Source organism: Pteropus vampyrus, unplaced genomic scaffold, assembly GCF_000151845.1.
Source record: "Pteropus vampyrus isolate Shadow unplaced genomic scaffold, Pvam_2.0 Scaffold518, whole genome shotgun sequence".
Taxonomy (NCBI): Eukaryota; Metazoa; Chordata; class Mammalia; order Chiroptera; family Pteropodidae; genus Pteropus; species Pteropus vampyrus.
The window spans coordinates 1,473,780-1,492,806 of record NW_011889299.1 but is presented as its reverse complement, the minus strand read 5'-3'; the positions used below and the strand labels follow the sequence as shown (position 1 = coordinate 1,492,806).

Sequence of the window (19,027 nt, the reverse complement as noted above, 5' to 3'; positions counted from 1 at the left end):
GTATGGTTGTCTTATGAATTGCCTACCCAACTAGAGAGTGAGCTCCTTGAAGGCAAGATAAAGATTTGACTCATGTTTGTGTCCTTGACATGCAACACTGTGACATTCAAGAATGAAGTGCCCAATTAAAGGCAGACACTGTTGTGGAATACTCTTCTACTGGGTCCAGAGCACAAGGGATTCAGCCTAGTGTCCTCCAATGAACCCTAAGGATGCAACTCAGACCCAGCTTTCTCATGGAAACATACCGGGGATTCTGCTCTCCACTGAGCACAGCCTTCACTGAGCATGTGTTGCCTTGCGATGATTGAGGCAGTGTAGCACTATGGGAAAGCACTGGGCAAGCACAGAGAAGATTCAAGGTGAAGTCTAGGCTCTGCCACTGAAACACTCGGATTTCAGACAAGTCATCTCACCTCTCTGATCCTCAGGATTTAAGTCCATTTCAGCAATTGTGTTCCTGTGTGCCAGGGCCTTAGCCCAAGGCATCTCATGTAATCCTATCCACCCTATGAGGTAGGAATTAGTTATCCATTATCTACACCTACTAAATTAGATTTCCAGGGGCGGGACCAAAGCAAAGCGCTCCATATCCTTCGGATGTAGAGATGTCAGCAGAGAACTGCTGCTTTTCATTGTTAAGTTCTGTACTACTTTATTTTCTAACCAGTGTATAATATTGCCTTTTTTTTTTTTTAAAGAAAAAAGCCTCACAAGTGATTCCAATGCACAGCCAAAGTTGATAACCACCTTCACAGTGGAGAAAGCCCGAGACTGAATTGGAGGGCCCGGGTTCAAACCCTGTTATCTAGTAACTGGGTTGCTTAACCTTCCTGGGCCTCAGTTTCCTTACCTGTAAATGGGGAGAATAGCAATCGCTACCCTTAAAGGCATGTGATAATCTAGTTGCCAAATTGCTTCAAACGTATTTCATCTTCCCTACATGGCTACAAGGTAGGCCTCTATTATCTCCTTTGCTACACAAGGAAACTGAGACTCAGGGAGGTGAAGTGATGAACTCAAGTTTCTACAGCTGGGAGTTGAACTAGGGTGACTTCCAAATTGTGCTCTTCCAGATATGCCAGTACTTCCCAAGCTGCGGCACACATACCACTGGTGGTATGGGACATTTTTGATTGAACACAAATTTATTTTGTTTCCATAGTTATACCTTTTAATATGCATTAGAAAAAAACAACAGCACATCAAACCCATGATTTCACGGATATCACTACTTAAGATGAAACTGAAGTAGATAATGATGTTACACCTAAGACAATCTCAAGAAAAATATTGAGTAAATAGTACAGGAGGGCAATTTGGAAGTGTCTATTAAAAACAAAAATATAAATAGCCTATGACTCTGCAATTCAACTTTTAGGAATCGATCATAGGTAAATTTTCAGACACACACACACACACATATTACTCCTATGTAATATTTTGTAAGAGCAAAATAGTCTTACTATCACAAGATAAATGGGTAAGTAAAATGTGGTAGTCATAATGGCAATCTATACAATCACAAAGGTGACCTGAATCTACTGGCAACATGCATAGATCTCAGGAACATTAAGCAAAGAAAGCAAATTGCGGAATGACTCCATATACCATTTGCATTAAACACAATAAAATTTCCAATGATTTCATATATGTAAGTCTTAAAACAAAGTCTAGATAGATGTACAACAAAGAGAACAGCAGTTAAAAAGGGGGGAATGGTAGTTGAATAAGCCTAGCTTTACTTGTAACAACCTAATTTCTTAAAAAGAGAATGACTTCATGCACTCTTGGGTAATCAGAACTCATTTAACTTTTAAAAAACAAAAATGCAGTATACAGACTGGGACAAGGTAATAGTCTGACGATACATATGAATGAGCAAAGGCTGACCTCATGGCAGCAGGCTGTGCTGCCTCTACATGGTCCCTGCCGCTAATGTGGTTAGTTCCCAAAAGGAACGTCACATGGATTTGGCTGGGGTGTGGGCCATGCTACCTCTCCCCCACTTCCTCACAACTCAGGTTGGGGCTTAAGCACCCAGTTATTATAGATGATTGGAGCTACAGATTTCCTTAGGCCTTCTACTTACCAGGTAAACCCCATTAGTGCCCTGAAACTTTCCCAGTAACCAGGGCATTCAGTATCTCCAAGATTTGGAGGCTCCTTATGTCCCTAACAACTGGGATCAGAAGCACTCAGGGGTCCAGGCATGAGAAGGTTGTATTCTGAGGGGTTGGCACCTAGTGGGCTCCAAGCAAGGATAAGGCCTCCAGTGAGGAGCCTGACATCATTAAATCCTATGAGGTAGGTAATATTGTTAACCTCATTTTACAGATGAGGAAACTGAGGCACAGAAAGGTCAAATGACTTGCCCAACGTCAAACTAGTGAGTGATTAAAAAAAAAAAAAAGGACTAAAACCTGCAACTATCCCCAGAGCCCAGGCTCTGCTCCTAGTGCCTAATCAAATCCTATTGAGTTATCGAGGTACGGCTCAAATGTGACCTTCTCCAGGAAGCCTGGAGGTGACCGTCCTCTTCTCAAATTCTAAGTGCCTATAGACGTGGTTCAGTCAACCACGGGAACTCATGAACCCATAGCATCTCCTTAATAGGAGGGATCATGTCAGATTCAGCTCTGTATTCCTAGGAAAGAGCCTGACAGAGGTTGTTCAGTATGTCTCCGATGAATATATGAATAAATAAAAACACAAATGGATAAATGAAGACAGTTTCATGTGACTGCCTGACTCCTATGAAGTCCTGAATATCTTTGCCCAGCTCTGGGGTGCTGTCACACTAAGCTCTCTTGGAGTCAAATTTAGCCTAGGCCTCTTCTAAAATGGGTCTCCGATATCTTTATTATTTTGCAAACATACCCACATGCACTTGGGGACACACACATACACACATATCCACACACAAGCAATATGCAAGAAGCCCCATAAACTCATAATTACGGGTGATGGGGGGGAGGTTCTGGGAGGCAGGAAGACGGGAATGGACAGATGGCCCTGTCCAGCTCAGCACCTTCTTCCAGAGGCCAGGATGCTCCCTGTGGCTCAGGAGTTTTTGCTCCAGACCTAACATCACCTATGTTCCTCTTCATGCTTGATAGCAGTGCTAAATCCCATGACTATAGCAAATAGGGGAAGGTTGGGAGCCAAACATCCAGAGATTAAGGGAGGGACAGCTTAGGGACCCAGATTGGGCGGGAGGGCAGAACTGCTACTGCTCATTGGGGTTGGGGTTGGCATCTGGATACTTGGTGAGGTCAAAGGTCAGGACTTTGCTGATCACACAGTCCCCTTGCTGAAGGAATGAGAAAAAAGAAAAATGAAATTATAAGGAGAGAATTAAGAGGGGTCTACCACCACAGGACCAGGGGCCTCAGAACCCTCCTCCCTACATACCTGCCCAAAGCCCAGGCAATGGTTCTCCCTGAGTGAGAGGATGTGTTCCATCCCATGTGCCTTTGCTGCCTGCCTACCTCTACACTCTCCTCCTCCTCTGCTGTCTGGCTGCCTTTGCCTGGCCTTTCCACCTGTCCCCAAATGCAACGGCCTTGCCCATCTGAGCTGGCTAAGCCTCCAGGGCAAGGCTCCAACAAGCCCAGATGGCTGCTCAAGACCTGAGTCTCTATGCTCCCTGGCCCCCATGCCCCTCCACTGAGGCCTTCCCTTCCTGCCCTGGGAAGTCGGGCAGGGTGTGGGGCTGGCTTCTGAGCCAGGCCCACCCTACCTCGGGGTAGACTCCAATGAGGCTCTCAGCCTTTGTGTAGAACTCCTCCTTGAGAGAGATGACGATGGCCTGGAAGTTGCAAGTCGACTGCTCCTTGATATAATTGGCAACCTGTGGGAGGGGCCACCAGGCACTTAGCAGGGCTGATGCCCAAACACTGCCTTGTGTCTTCCAGTCAGAATGAGAGGCAGAGGAGTGGGGAAGGGGTTGAAGGGCAGGGGAAAGAGATACTGAGAGGCGACCATGGACTAGCATGGTGTGGATGATCACGGGCCCAGCCTCCCGGGCACAGAGAGCAGGCAGCATGAATAGCCAGGGCACACTCTACTCAGGAGCTGCTCCCCAAAACCCAGCCCCAACCTAGAGGCCTCCCTCCCGGGTTTCGCTTTCCTTGCACCCACCTTGCCAATGTTGGTGTTATCCAGGGCAGCATCAATCTCATCCAGGACGAAGAAGGGGGCTGGCTTGTAGCTGAGAGGGAACCAGTAGGTGAGCTGACACTGATGGGGTGGAGGTGGGGCGGGACAGCCCCGGGGCCCATCACACAGTCCAGCTTCCCTTCAGCTTCTTCAGAGACTAAAAAACCCAGGCCTTAATGATCCCTGAGCTCCTAAAGGCCAACAGACCAGCTGAGCCCTCCTCTCCATCCAGCCCTGTATTCCTAGATCCTGTAGGACCAGAAGACATGGTCCTCTCCAGAGCTTCCAGACTAGTTGGGGAGATAAAGCCATCCTAGGCTCTGGTCATAGCAACCAAGCTACCTGGAGGTCGGCCCCACCTGCCTGCACCATGCTGTACCCTCCACCTGGAATGCCTACTGGTCTCCCTGGCCAACTTCTACTCATTCTTTGTATTTCCTGCTCAAGTGTTACCTATCTTACCTTTGAAAGCCTTCCCTGGCCACACATACCCTCCTCCAGATTGAGCTGGTGTCCCTCCTCTGTGCATCCACAGCATACATGCTCATGCAGTTATAACACTTAGCTCACTGCCTGTTTACACATCTAGCTTCCGCTAGACCATGAGCTCCTTAAGGACAGACACCATGTCTGACTCATCTGTGTTCCTAATCCCCCAACATGGTCTGGTACAGAGCAGTCCTCAAGAAACATTTGCTGAATGATGCTGTACAATCAAGCACTAAGTTGTGGGGATCAGACTCAGTCAGTACTACTGGCATTTGGGAGGGGAAGGTCACAGTGGTCAAAGCAGGTTTGCTAGAGGAACAGGAGGAGAATGAGACGTGAAGGGGTGGTAGGTAACGGTCAAGCTAGATTCACATGGTAATGGCTGATTAGCAAGCAACCATGTGAGCAAAAACCTGGTGGTAGAACTGAACGCATGCAGAGCCAGTGAGGGCATGCTGAGTGAATGAGTGTGGATAGGAAAGACAGGCGTAGGAAACCAAGGCCAGACATATTGTAGTAGGTAGGGAAACAGGAACACAATCCAGATTCCACCAGAACATTTTCACCTCTGCAGATCTCTGCATATCCTTGAGCCCAGAGCCTCCAGTGGACAAAGCCTTACCTGTGGATGGCAAAGAGCAGAGCCAGAGCTGCCACTGTTTTCTCTCCCCCTGACAAATTGTCCATAGGCCGGAAACGTTTGCCAGGGGCCACACAGTTGTAGTTGATGCCATCCAAGTAGGGCTCTTCAGGGTTTTCAGGGCCCAGGAATGCCTGTGGGGGAGGGGGAGGCAGATGGGTCAGGATCTCGGTCTGGGTCTGGATGGAGATGGGGACGGGAAGCCTAGAGGTAAAGGCAACTAAGGATGGTAGGGGATGGTTGGGTAAGGGGCTCTAGCCTACCTGGGCACTGCTGTTGCGGGACAGGGCCTTGTAGATCTCATCAATGTTGGTGGCCACAGATTCAAAACAAGCATTGAAGCGGTCAAAGCGCTCCTTCTTGATCTGTTCAAATGCCTGCTTGGCCTTCTTGGCTCGCTTTCGGGCCGCTTCAAACTCTGCCACAAGGGAAAGACAGGTGACCCCTCACTGCCAAGGCTGAGGACCATGCTCTGGCAAGAATGACCTACGAATGACTGCACAGAGCAGGGACATTCCACAGAAGGAGAGGAACGCCTGGGGAAGGTCCCCAGGAAGATGGTTGGTTCCACAACCACCTGTATCCAGTGGGCCAGCCACGTAGTGCAAAGAAACATAGGCTTGGAGCCACATAAACATGATTCTCCTCTGGTCTCTACCAGCAACCAGCTGCATGACCTTGGGCAGGTTATTCGCCCTCTCTGATCCTCAGCGATTTTCTACTCTATAAAACAGGTATGATGACCCCTACTGTTTAGGCCACTTGGCAGTTTCAAGTAAGAAGGCATGTAAAAACGAGAGCCTTTGTGATATACAATGACAGGCCCTAGCCACATTTCTGGCCTCCTGTCTTCGTCTCAGGCCCAAGTAAAAGGGTAAAATCCTACCATCTGAGGTCTCCTGGAACTTGTCTCGGACACTTTCCAGTTTTTCCATGGCCTTCATGTTGGGGGCAGCAATACGTTGTAGCACACTCTGCTGCTCATTTAGCTTCTGCTGCAGTGTGTTCATCTCCTGCTTGATCTCCTCCTCGGCCTGGGCATCCTGTAAACCGCAGGCCCAGCAACATCAAGGAACAGGCCCCCACAGAGATGCCTGACCATGTAGGGGCCTGCTCCCGTGTAGAAGGCAGGTTCTTCCCCAGCTCGGTTCCTCTCATAGTAATCATTCCTACCATCCCTGGAAAATATAGGCTGACACTGCTTTCTCATCTCTAGCCCTTCCCCCAGGCTCTGTCAACCTCTCCATCTCTCAGGAGGAGCAGCTGCTGGTGCCCTTCTCTGGCTCTCAGCCCAGGCCATGAGTCAGCACCATTCCAGGGTGACCTAGAGGCTCCTACACAGGCTGGTCTGGACTCCACAATGAATATGGAACTCATGTTTGCTGCCCAGATCACTACGTCTGAGCAAATTCCACTTGAGTTTGGTTTTAGGTATTATGGATATTGTAATGCATGTCTAGGTTTGTGACTTTCTGCCACTTTTAGTCAATAAATATTTACTGAATGCCTCCCAAGTGCCAGGCACTGGGGCCCTCAGATCCTGTGAGCCATAGTTCCTGTGCTCACAGAGCTCACGACTAATAGGAATGCATGTAAATAAACAATTAGAACACTGTATGGTGACACCAAAACAATGACAAGAAAGGCACCTAATTCAGGTTCTGAGGCTAGGGAAGGCTTCTAGGAATACGTTTAAGCTCAGGCCTACAGGAGGAATGGTGAGGACAGAGAGAAGGAACAGTCTTCTAGGCAGACTGGAGCACCATATGCAAAACCAGGGGTTTGCCATGGTTCATTCAAGGAATCTAAAGAAATTCAAAAGAGTAATCAACTTTAATAAACTTCAAAAGCCACTCCCCTAAAAGGCAATTCAATATGGCAATAGTAGCAACTGTGTGTGCATGTCTGTGTATGCACATGCATGCATGCTCAGGGAAGAGACAAGGCTGGAGGCACACATGGAAGCCCAATGATGTAGGGCCTTTTAGGTCTTGCAAGAGGTTTGACTTTATCCCAAGGGAAGTAAAATACCACAGTATGACTTCAAGTATAGAAAGGATATGAAATATATACATAAATATATTTTTTAGAAAAGCCCTTCTGAAGATATCTATATAGTGCTATAAAGTGGTCTCCAGGATATGTTATTATAAGAAAATATGAAAAGTATACAATACAATGTTCTGTTTTATCTGAGACAGGGAATATGAATATATTTGCATACAAATATATTTGTATTTTTAAAAGTTCAATAGCAAAAAAAAGTATAATCCAAAAACTAATTAAAATGGTTATGCATAGAGGAAGGGTGGTGAAGGAGACAGGAAAGGAAGCTAAACTTCTCTTCATGTACCTTGTACTATATTTTCGGTTTTAGAACCATATGAAGATTTTCCATAATTATAAATTAAATCAAAATGTGAAAAACACTGGATAAAAAAATTATGGGGGAACAAGATATTCACAAGATGCCCAAGGATGATCCTAAAGATTACTAAGTACTTACAAAGGTGAAAGTGTATGTTTAGTGTTGAGACAACTGGCAATTGATACCTTAACTGAGGCTCAAACAGCACCACAAATATGGGACATTCTAACATTATGTGCCTCCTGGCATAATGCAATAAAAAGTACACAGACAGCATCACCAATGAAATGTTCTTGCCAAAAAATTACTTGACCTAAATTCATCAAGCCTCCAGAATAGATCAAGCTTCCAATTTATAGGAAGAACAAGTCAAGCAATAATGAAAGGAAACTAACATATCTGTAACGTATCCATAACATATCCTTCTTCAAGACAACATGTGGACTCTCAAAAGATCAATGTTATGAAAAAGGGTGAGCAGACTGCTCCACATTAAGAGAAACTAAAGAGACAGAACAACCAAAAGCAATACATGAATCTTAACTGGATCATTGTTTTTAAAAAAGAAAACTATAAAAGACACTTTTGGAACAACTAGGGAAATTTTAATATGGGCAGGATATTAGATGTGAAATTATTATTAATACAGAATTGTGGTTGTGTAATATAGAATTGTGGTTGTGGAGGAGAATCCCTTGTTCTCAGCATGCTGAAGTATTTGGAGTTGAAGTCTGCAACTTCCTTCAAATGATTCAGCAAAAACAAAAAAAAGTGTAGTGTGGAGGGACAGAATCGAGATGAAAGAGAAAGCACACTGGAAAAATAGTCATTGGTGAATCTAAGGTGAAAGGCATATGGTTGTTCACTATACTATTCTTTCAATTTTTCTATAGGTTCGAACATCTTCAAAGTTAAAGATGGAAAAAAATCAAAATGTTAAAAAGAGCAATCCCTTAAAAACTGAAAACCAAACAAAGAAATCTGACTATATATTAAGCTAAACACTCAGAACTATGCATGCTCAATGAGCCATTAGCTTAACAACGAAACGTCAAGGAAATCTTAAACAGCATTCATTAATTAAACTGTTACTAATATCTCGTTGTGATTTTCAAACTATTATATGCAGAATAGGATAAAGTAAATATGTTACTATGTTAGTGTTGCTAGTAACCAAGATTTTTAGCAAGAATAACTGGAGACTCAATAAAATCAATGATATTAAACTGACAATTACAATTTCAATTACGAGTATCAATATAAACTCATGATACATTTTCCTGCAAAATTAAAAATGCATTTCCTAGCCCAGTCTACTGAAACGTTCTGGAAGCACAGAACAACCCAGCAGTCATGAGCATTCCAGTGCCCAGACAGTATGGCAGCCACTAAATAATAGCATTCCCCACTAAAAGAAGTCAGAGCTTCTCAGAGTAATGGCTAATTCCAGGTTTGGCGTAGGAAATGTAGAGGATGAGCCTGGACATACCAGAAAGCATGGAAGATATGAAAGACTATAAGAGTTGTGTCAAAATGATTCAGAAGCCAACCTGAATGAGTTCCCACCGGCCAAAGATGCGACAACTTGATCAATAAGAAGGATAATAACCACAACAGAGTATAACACACCAAATGTGTTTAAACCCATAAGTTCATAATGATAAGGAAAACAACTCAGTGGACAAATCTTGAGAACAGCAAAGAAACAACTCATTACTTTATAAAATGGTAAATAAAGGATAAGAATCAAGCATATATATCCTGCCTTTCCTATGTAAACTGTACCTCAGAATAACCAAGTAACTGATGAGAGGAAATCTCTCCTTACAGTATTCCGGCTAATAAATAAAGAAGAAATGATAGAATAAGATCACCATTTTGCAACCCCAGATGAATTTAATAGATCTAGGTAATGATCATCATAACTGCAAACTGCATGAAAAAAGCCACGACCAGAGATTATAAACCTCCCGATGGAACTAACAATGCTACTTAGGAAGTAGTCTTCACCAAAACGAACCCCAAAACTTGAATCTAATCAAACCTCTAGATATGAGCTGTCCAATAAGGCAGCCACTAGCCACATTTAACTATCATGCATGAAAAATGCAGCCAGTGCAAGTGAGGAGCTAGTTTTAATTTTACTAAATTTTGGTTAACTTTCAAAACTGATACTTAATTCAGTTACTGGAAAACTTTTAAGTATATTTGGAACAACTTGAATATGTGGTTCTCCTTTTTCAGTTGTAAATTTTAGGATATCTAAATACAGATCAAGTATTTCTGAGGAAATTTTAGTATCCAAATTGAGATGCGCTGTAAGTGTAAAATATATACTGAATTTGAAGACAGTACAAAAAGAAATCGTCAAATATCTCATCAATAATTTTTATATTGCTTACACACTGAAACAAAAACCTTTTTGGATATACTGAGTTAAACAAGATGTAGCATTAAAATTAATCACATTTTAAAAATTACACATGTGGGTCGTATTATATCTCTATTGAAGAGCACTGATCTACTTCTAACTACCCATTTACAGGAACTATGGGGGATAGCAGAACTCTTTTTTTGCTTTGTTCTGGGGAAACATTTTAAAAATCACAGGATACAATCCACAAAGCATGGAATATAGAAAATCCCCCAGGAGAAATGAGCCAAGTTCTTCAACAACAAAAAATATTCCAAAGAAAAATAAAAACAGAAGGAAGGACACCTTATAGATTAAGTGGGACTTAAGACAGATATCAACCAATCGCTACCTCAATCATGCATCCATCTATATCTATCATCTCATTTGACTCCCAATTCCAACAAGTAAACTGTGAAGAGTTTGTGTATGACAATCAGGGAAATGTGAATACTAATCATAATATTAAGGAATTATTATATAATACATAATGAAATATAATTCCAATATTAAAGAATTATTTTTTTGGTATGAAAATGATTCCACATATTTTTCAGAATTATCTCTTCTGTTGATACACTCTGAAATACTTACAAAGAAATGACATGATGTCGAGAATTTATTTTTAAATAACCTGAGGGTGGAAAGGGAGGATGGAGTGTCTGCAGGTGCACGTGAAACAAGTTTGGTCATGAGCTGATAACTATTGAAACTGGTGATGGCAACATGAGGTAGCACTGTATTATTTTACTTCAGCATATGAAATTTTCCATAATAAAAATCTAAAAATAAGAACGAAAACAAAAAATCAACTTGAAGTGGCTCCCACTAGCCAAGGATGGGACGATTTGAACATCAAAAAGGAAAATGACTCCAATAGACCAAAACAGATCAAAATACATTTAAACAAACTCATGCGTGCAAGAAATACAAATATAAAAACCTCATTGGTCACCTTTAAAGGTTACAAAAGGCAACCAACTCATTCTAAATGCTGGTAAATTAAGGAAAATAATTAAGTATTTATCCTACCTTTTCTACACTAACTGTATTTAAAGGGAACTACGCAGTTGATGTGAGAAAGTTCTTTTTAGATATCCAATTAATAAGTAGAGGAGGAATGAAAGAATTAGAAAATTACCATTTTGAAACCCTTAAGGTAGCTAGGCAATGATCATTAAGAGCTGCTAAAACCAACTATGAAAGGCTGATAGGGAACTTCATAAAAATTGATGGGGCTAACCAACACCTGAACCTATATTGATCATGATTGTTTTCTTTTCTTAACTTTATATTATGTAAATTTTCAAACATACACAAAAATGCAGAGAATTTAATGAACCCCCATGTACCTCTTTCCCAGCTTCAATCATTATTAACTCATGGCAAACACTCTGCCTTCTATACCCAATTCCCTTCTATATTCAATTATTTTAAGACAAATCTCAGACATATTTCATCCATAAATACTTCAGTATGTATCTTTAAAACAGGATTTCTGAATCTCAGCACTATTATTAATATTTTGGGCCAGATGATTCTTTGTTGTGGGGGCTGTCCCATGCACTCACTGTAGGATGTTTAGCAGCACCCATGGTGTCTACCCACTAGATGCCAGTAGTAACCCTCGCCCCAGTTGTGACAAGTGGGTGTGACAAGAGTATCTCCAGACATTACTGAATGTCCCCTAAGGATACAAAATCCATCCCACCCTACTCTCACTGAGAACCACAGTTGTAAAAGATAGGATGATTTAAAAATAAAACCTTACAAAATGGAAAGAGACTCATAGATACAGAGAACAAATTGGTGATTGCCAGATGGGTGAAAAAGGTGGAGAGATTAAGTACAAATTGGTAGCTAGAAAACAGTCACAGGGATGTGAAGTACAGCATAGGAAATACAGTAAATAATACTGTAATAACTATGTATAGTGCTAGGTGGGTACAAGACTAATTGGGGATTGTTTCATAAATTATGTAAATGTCTAACCACTATGCTGTACAATTGAAACTAATATAAAATACTGAATGTCAACTCTAACTGAAAAACAAAAATTAAAAAACATCAAAAAAAAGAAATAAAACCCAATGCCATTAATTCACCTAAAATATATTAACAGCAATTCATGAACATCATAAATTACCTGGTCAGTATTCAAAACCATCTTGTTTTATAAAAAAATGTCCTACAGGTTTTTCAAAGCAAGTTCCAAATAAGGTATACACAATGCAACTGGCTGAAATGTCTCTTGAATCTCATTTCATCTATGTCTTTTAAATCTCATTTCACCTTTAAATTCCCTTTCCTCTCTTTTCTTTGCAATGGATTCAAAGGAGGGCCGCATATTCCAATTGGTTGATTTGTCTCTTATAGTCAATAAAATTTCTCCCTCTATTTATTTTCTTTCTTCCCATTTATTTATGAAAGAGACTGGGTCTTTTGTCCTTTAGTTTCCCACACTCTGGATTTGACTAAATGCATCTCTGAGCTTTTATTTAACATGTACCTCTAACACTAATGTTTCACATAATTGGTAGATATAAAGATAGGGAGAACTGACATTCAGTGTTTCCCGATGCGATGCAAAGGGAAGTTCACAAGTACACAGCACCATCTATGATATACCCTTGCCAAAAATAAAAAACAAACCCGAATCCAATCCAATCAAACCTTAGATTTAACTACCAGTTTTCGGAAAATACAGGGGATGGAAGAACATGTTAAATAACATCATGGGACATAATCAGCCAAATTCAGACTGTAGAAAATTGTGCAGGTCCAATGACCCAGTTTCTTCCATAAATAGGAAGAAAAAAATAAAAAGGGATAAGAAAATGTTATAGACTAGAAGAGACCAATTTTAACATATGGACCTCACTTGCATCCTTATTTAAACACACAAACTGCAGGAAAAAAAAAAAAGATATTTATGGGACGTTCATGGACATCTCCACATTTACTGAGTATTAGATATTAGAGTTGTGGTTAAAATTATTTTTGGTATAATACTGTGGTTACATTTTTTTAAGAGAGTCCTATGAATGAAATAATATTTGGAATTTGATTTAAAATAGGCCAATGCGGAGGGGGAAAGGTATTAAAAAATGAGATTGACCATATGTTGCTAATTCTTGAAGCTGGGTGATGGGTACCTGGGGTTCATTATAGCATGCTCTCTTCTTTTGTGTATGTTTTAAAGTTCTCATAATAGAAAGGTTTTGTTTTGTTTTTTTTAAATCAAGTTCCCCTTGCTATAATGATGGATTGGAAAGCATCGGAAACAATTTAGGAGGCTCCTGCAGTAGTCTATGTGAGTGGTGAAAGTGGCCTACACTAGAGAGACAAGGGAAACAGAAAAAAGAATGCAGCAGCAGATACTTAGGAGGTAGAAGGATAGGGCTTGATAATGCACTGAATAGGCAAAGTAAAAGTCAAGGATGAGGCTCAGATTTCTGATCTGAACCTGTAGCTGGAACAAAGGAGAAGGGGGAGATTTGGGGAGGAGGGCTGGGGTCGGAGGTACCTGTGGGACCTAGCATAGAGATGACTGCTAAAGGCGGGGTAGTGAAAGAAAGACCCAGAATAAGAGAAAGCCAAGTGAGAAGGAAAGAGTGCCTAGGACAGAGCACTGAGGAACCCTTGAGGCCTAGCTGTTCACTGTACAAGTGCCTTTTCTCTCTGTGTATATCTGGGCTGCGATGTGTACATGTGTGGAAGGGGCAAATGGGCAGCGGGCAGGGACAGAAACCTGGGGGTGGGGAAGGTGTGGAAATGTCTGTGTATGCATGTAGGGGGAGACCCTGGATTACAATTCTATCCTCTCTCTCTTGCCAGCTTGCCTCTCTTTCTAGCCCTGGTCTCTAGAGGGGGCCCCCAGATGAGCTGACCTTCTCTCTGGAGAACTGGGAAGATGTTCCTCCCACCCTTGCCCCCACCCTTAGGCACATCCTCACCTTCAGATCCTCACACAGGTCACCGTAGTCAATCTCGATGAGGGCCTCTCGTGCATAGATACTGGAAGTTCGCTGGGAACCACTCACTGAATCCTCCCCCTGGGAGCTACCCTGCAATGACAAGAGGGAGTAGAATGAAGCATACTGGCCATGAGAGGACCCCTCTAGAGGGGACTGGGGGCTCCTTTGCAGACTTCAATGACTGAGAAAGCACCTTGTTAGAAAGCACTTGCGGCAGGACAGCAGCTTTGAAGGCAGAAAGACCTGAGTTCAAAATTGGGCTCTACCACTGCCTAAGGGTGTGATGCTGGGCAAGTCACGCTGTCGGACCCAAGTTCCCTCATCTGTAATGTGGGACGGTGCCAGTCTGGCAGAGTTGTGGTTTGGATTAGGAGTAATTATGTCATGTGCTACCATGAGGCCTGGCACATTTCTGGTGTTCAAAGTATTTTGCTGAATTAAACTGAAATACTATTTGGGGAGAGGAGAGGGAGACAGACATGTAGGACTTAGATACATGTCCAGGTTGAAGACAAGATCTACGCAAACCTTCTCAGTTGACATTCTCCACCCCTTGCTACCAACCTTCACTTCCACTGGATAAAGTGCCTTGGCTTCTCTATTGGCTAGTGTCTCTCCCTTTCCTATAACTAAGCTTCATCACCTCTGCATTGCTGATGTCCCTTACCCAACCCTCTCCTGGCCAATCTCCCTCACTGCAGCTAAGCTACCGTCCCTCAAGTCCTCCAGCTTCTGTCTTCCTTTGCTCTTGGCTAATGTCCCTCAATTCCCACTCCTATCAATATCCATCACCTACTGGAGCTAACTTAGCTTAAGTCCCAAAGGTTAGTGAATGATTTCATCTCCTCGCTTACCTCTCTCATCACCTACAGAGATAGGGCTCTACCTCCAATATAACTTCCCTCTCACACCAAGGCTACCACCTTTCACCTCACCTGCCTTCACAGCCTCGCCCTGCCATCCCTCCTTATGTCCCTCACCACTCCTGCCCACCATCCTTCTCTCTCTCCCTTGCCCTCCCTGGCCACTTTCACGCTTTCATCCTCCTTCCCTGGTTAATGTTGCTCACAGCCCACTCCTACCATCAGCCATGATACCCACCTCTTCCTGACTAATATCATCCATGGTGCCCTTAGAGAGTGGCAACTTGATGTCCTGCATCTTGCAGGCCTGTAGCAGGTTGTGGCGGTCACTGCGCTTCTGTTCAAGCTTGGTCTCAATGGCTGTCACCTCCTTCTGTAAATGGGTCATTTCCCTAAGAAGACCCAAGGAGATAGGTGAGACCCAAATCCAGCAGGCTGTCTGCTCTACCTACTTGCCCCAACCCCAGGCCTGAACCCACTCACTTGTTGGCGCCCCCCAGTTTCTTACGAATCTCCTCCATCTCATGATTCTTGTCATTCACCTCTGACTTCTTGGCCAGGTGCTGATTCTTCAGATCTTGTAGCTGGGCCATGGTCTCATCTATGATCTTCATGTGTCTTTGTTCCTCCTGGTCCCAGCAAGGGGAACAGGACAAGAGGTGAAGGCTTTCATTATCTCACCTTAGGATCTTCTCTCCTTGCCCCCACTCTTTTCACCAGGCAGTTTGATATAGCCTCTCTTCAATGAGCCCTGCTTTAACAAACCCCCATCACCCCTCAAGCTTCTTTTAATCTTATTCTAAATTATCTGGTTGCCCTCCCCGACACACCCCATTTTACCAGTTGTCTGCTGTAGAAAAGTTCAAAGTACAGAGACAGTATTAAGCAGGGGCAGGAAAAAAATCACTCATAATCTCACTAGGCAGAGATAATCAATTAACATATTAGCCTATTTCCTCCCAGCCTTACTTATAAATAGCTTTACATAGTCGAGACTAGACTGTAATCAAAGTTTGGTATTCTGACTTAATGTTATATTTGAGCATATTTTCCACATCAAAACTACTGCCATGAGCTATACAACATTGATGTTTTTAAAAGAACACAAACTAATATGGTGTATTTTCTATGAGTACACGTATATGAATGTGGAAGTACTTAAGTAAATATCTGCAGGTCTGGAATACATACTCCATGGGGTTAGCCCTGGGGAAGAATAAGGGGACTGGGACTGAGAGTGGTCAAAGAGAACTGTAGTCTTACTTATGTTTTGACTGTTTAAAGGAGAATGTTTAGTTTTCATTTTGATCTTAAAGTCACATAAAGGAGATGTATTAGCAATTTACTCTCAAATGGCTCCTAAAAAATAATATGCATATACAGAGAGAATGCAAAAGCAAATATGGCAACATGTTAATGACTGATGAAGCTTGGTGACAGGTAGTTGGGAGTTCTTTGTACTATTCTTGCAACTTTCTGTTAAGTTTAAAATGATTTCAAAATAAAAAGTCAAAAAGTCATAGAAATACATGATTCTGGATCATCTAGATGTCTACCTTGTCCTGCTCCAGAATTTTATTGCCCAATCTGCATTTGCATTTAAGTTTCTGGGGACACCGAAGAAGACTATTTTAACCATCGGGGTATAATGGAAAAAAAACCACACATACAAATCACCAACAACATAGGTAGACAAAGATGTCATGATATGTTCAAACCAAGTGAGGATCAAATCACCTCAGGAGGGAATGCTGTGAGGAACAAAGATTTCACAGAATTTAAAGAGAAGGGGTGTGGAAAAAGTGAGTCATCAGACCACAACTGGTGTGGCACAGACCTGCTCAATTCAAAGGAACTTAGCCATAGCAGTTAGCAGCACAGGCGCACTGTGAAAAGGGACTTGATTATCAGCAAAACACCATCATCTGTTGCACTAAATTAACGGGGTTAATTATAAAATTCAATTTGTAACTGTCTTAGCTTTCTAGTTAAGTGTTCCAAGTATATATGTTTATATATATTTAAACAACGTTACGGATTTTTTAAGTCAACACTAGAGATCTTGGGAATATATTCCTTTTAAATGGGGTCCGTGTATTACTAAAATCTGAAGACAAATAAACTATACAAATATTTGTATGAATGTAGCATAATTTGCTAAATTCCTAATTCTCAGGGGACACTGAATTGTTTCCCCTAAGAAACTATTAATGCCTGTAATAAACATCAACCTGTGTGCACAAAGCTGTGCCAGCCTTTTGGATTTCCTCAGGTATTACTGAGTTACAGAGAGCAAACGTTCTGAAGACTCCTGATGGATGGTGCCATATGGTATAAGAATGCTAGTCTCACATGCCAGGGCCAGCGGTATTAAGCATTATCCTTTGAAAAAAATCCTGGGTAATGTGATAAGAAATAAATTACATCTGATTGTTGCTTTAATTTGCATTTCTCTGATTTCTAGTATCTAAATTATGTGTATGTTTATAGGCTATTTGAATCCGTTCTTGAACTGTTTGTACCACATACCCCTCTTTTTCCTATTTAGGTCTTGGTGTTTTTATTTCAATTACAGCTTTATAAATTATGGATATTATCCTTTTACTATATCTCTTCCAATTTTTCTCCCAGTTGTTGGTCTGTCTTTTCATGCTCTCCTTCCTTACCTTCTTGAGCTTTTCTATCTCATTTTCATCCTTTTTCACTGTCTGCTCCCACATGTGTACTTTATCCTGATCCTCCTTCAGTTGGTTCTTTTCAAAATCCAGTTGGATACCCAAGCGAGTCTTCTGATTCTCAAATTCCAAACTGTGGAGAGAAAGGAGAACAAGGCCCAGGGCACAAGGATCCTGGGTTACTGCTGAATTTCAGTCACCACTCAGCTCATCCACCCACATCCACAATAAAACTGTCTCCTAAAGTTGGAGAACTAAGTTCCTCAGCCTAGCCTTGTGGAAAAGGCTAGGAAATGGCACAAGGCAGGGGAGATTGGGCCAAAATTCTTTAACCTTGCCTTTAAACACTGGAGGACTCCAGACCTCCCCACCAGCTTCCTAGATGGAAGCACAAAAAGGCCCACCGGAACACACCAGCTATAATTTCTACTTACTAAGCTTCTGTGCACTTTACATACATTACCTCTAATCTTTTAGTCAGCGGCTCCAGAATAGGTATTATTATCCTTACTTTACAAATGAGGAAACTTGGGCCAAGAAGTAAAAGACTTTGCCCAAGGCCACAGAGCTAGTAAATGGCAAATGTGACATTGAAACCCAGGTATAACCCTAAACCCAGGCTCCTTCTATGGCATCAGTGCAATATAATGTGGTGGGATAAGAGGATTAGTATCCCAAATCTGCCATTTTCTAGTAGTATACTCTCAGGCAAGTTACTTATCCTCTCTACCTCTGCTTACCCATCTGTAAAATGGAAATAACAGTACTTACCTTGGAGTTATTGGAAGATTTTTTTAATGACTCAATATGTATAACTTAGAACTATGCCTGGCACACAGTAAGTACTCAGCAAGTTTTAGTTACCATCATTATTGCCAGGTATACAGCACATATTTATTCTTTCCAACTACCACTCCCACATTCGCACCCCCACCCCAAGATTCCAGAACCTCTAATGGACAGAGATTGGGTAATAAAAACCATGGAGAAGATACTACATTCCTATTATTGTTCTCTTCCCCATCTCTTCAGAAACTCAAAGAGTATGTAACCGGCACATAGATACTAGCAGGCCAGGCAGGGCTAACTTTCAAATGCCCAATATGGTGTGACAGATGCCGCCAGATGTCACGTTAGCAGTTTAAACCTATTAGTCACTATAATCCAAATGGAATGTAATTAACTCTATAATTTTGAGCGATGTAATTTTAAGTCCAATCTCCTAAGCATGATTCATAAAGCCCTCTGTGATCTGGCCCCTGCAGACCTCTCCACCACCTCCGCCTTCCACCCGACCCCATTTTTATGCTCCAGACATTCAAAACTATTTAGTTTCCAGAACAAGGCATAGTCTCCCACACCTCTGAGCATGCTGTTCTCACTGTTGGGAACTCTCTTCTTCTGTCTGCTGCCCGGCTGGCTAAATCCTACTCACTCTACA

At 42.1% G+C, this 19,027-nt stretch overlaps 1 protein-coding gene across 2 annotated transcripts in view; it reads right to left on the bottom strand.

The window, feature by feature from the left end:
- Nucleotides 1-1,147: 1,147 nt before the first annotated feature.
- SMC1A (structural maintenance of chromosomes 1A) overlaps nt 1,148-19,027 on the bottom strand; it is a 33,294-nt gene continuing 15,414 nt past the window's right edge. For both annotated transcript variants that reach the window (XM_011383439.2, XM_023525030.1), the window contains 10 exons: nt 17,578-17,719; nt 15,395-15,540; nt 15,150-15,303; nt 14,028-14,138; nt 6,177-6,333; nt 5,554-5,708; nt 5,273-5,424; nt 4,144-4,213; nt 3,743-3,853; nt 1,148-3,313 (listed from right to left, as the gene is read on the bottom strand). In XM_011383439.2, the coding sequence (XP_011381741.1) occupies nt 3,230-3,313; nt 3,743-3,853; nt 4,144-4,213; nt 5,273-5,424; nt 5,554-5,708; nt 6,177-6,333; nt 14,028-14,138; nt 15,150-15,303; nt 15,395-15,540; nt 17,578-17,719 (1,282 nt within the window). In that variant the 3' untranslated portion in view covers nt 1,148-3,229. The remainder of the gene's footprint in view (nt 3,314-3,742; nt 3,854-4,143; nt 4,214-5,272; nt 5,425-5,553; nt 5,709-6,176; nt 6,334-14,027; nt 14,139-15,149; nt 15,304-15,394; nt 15,541-17,577; nt 17,720-19,027) is intronic.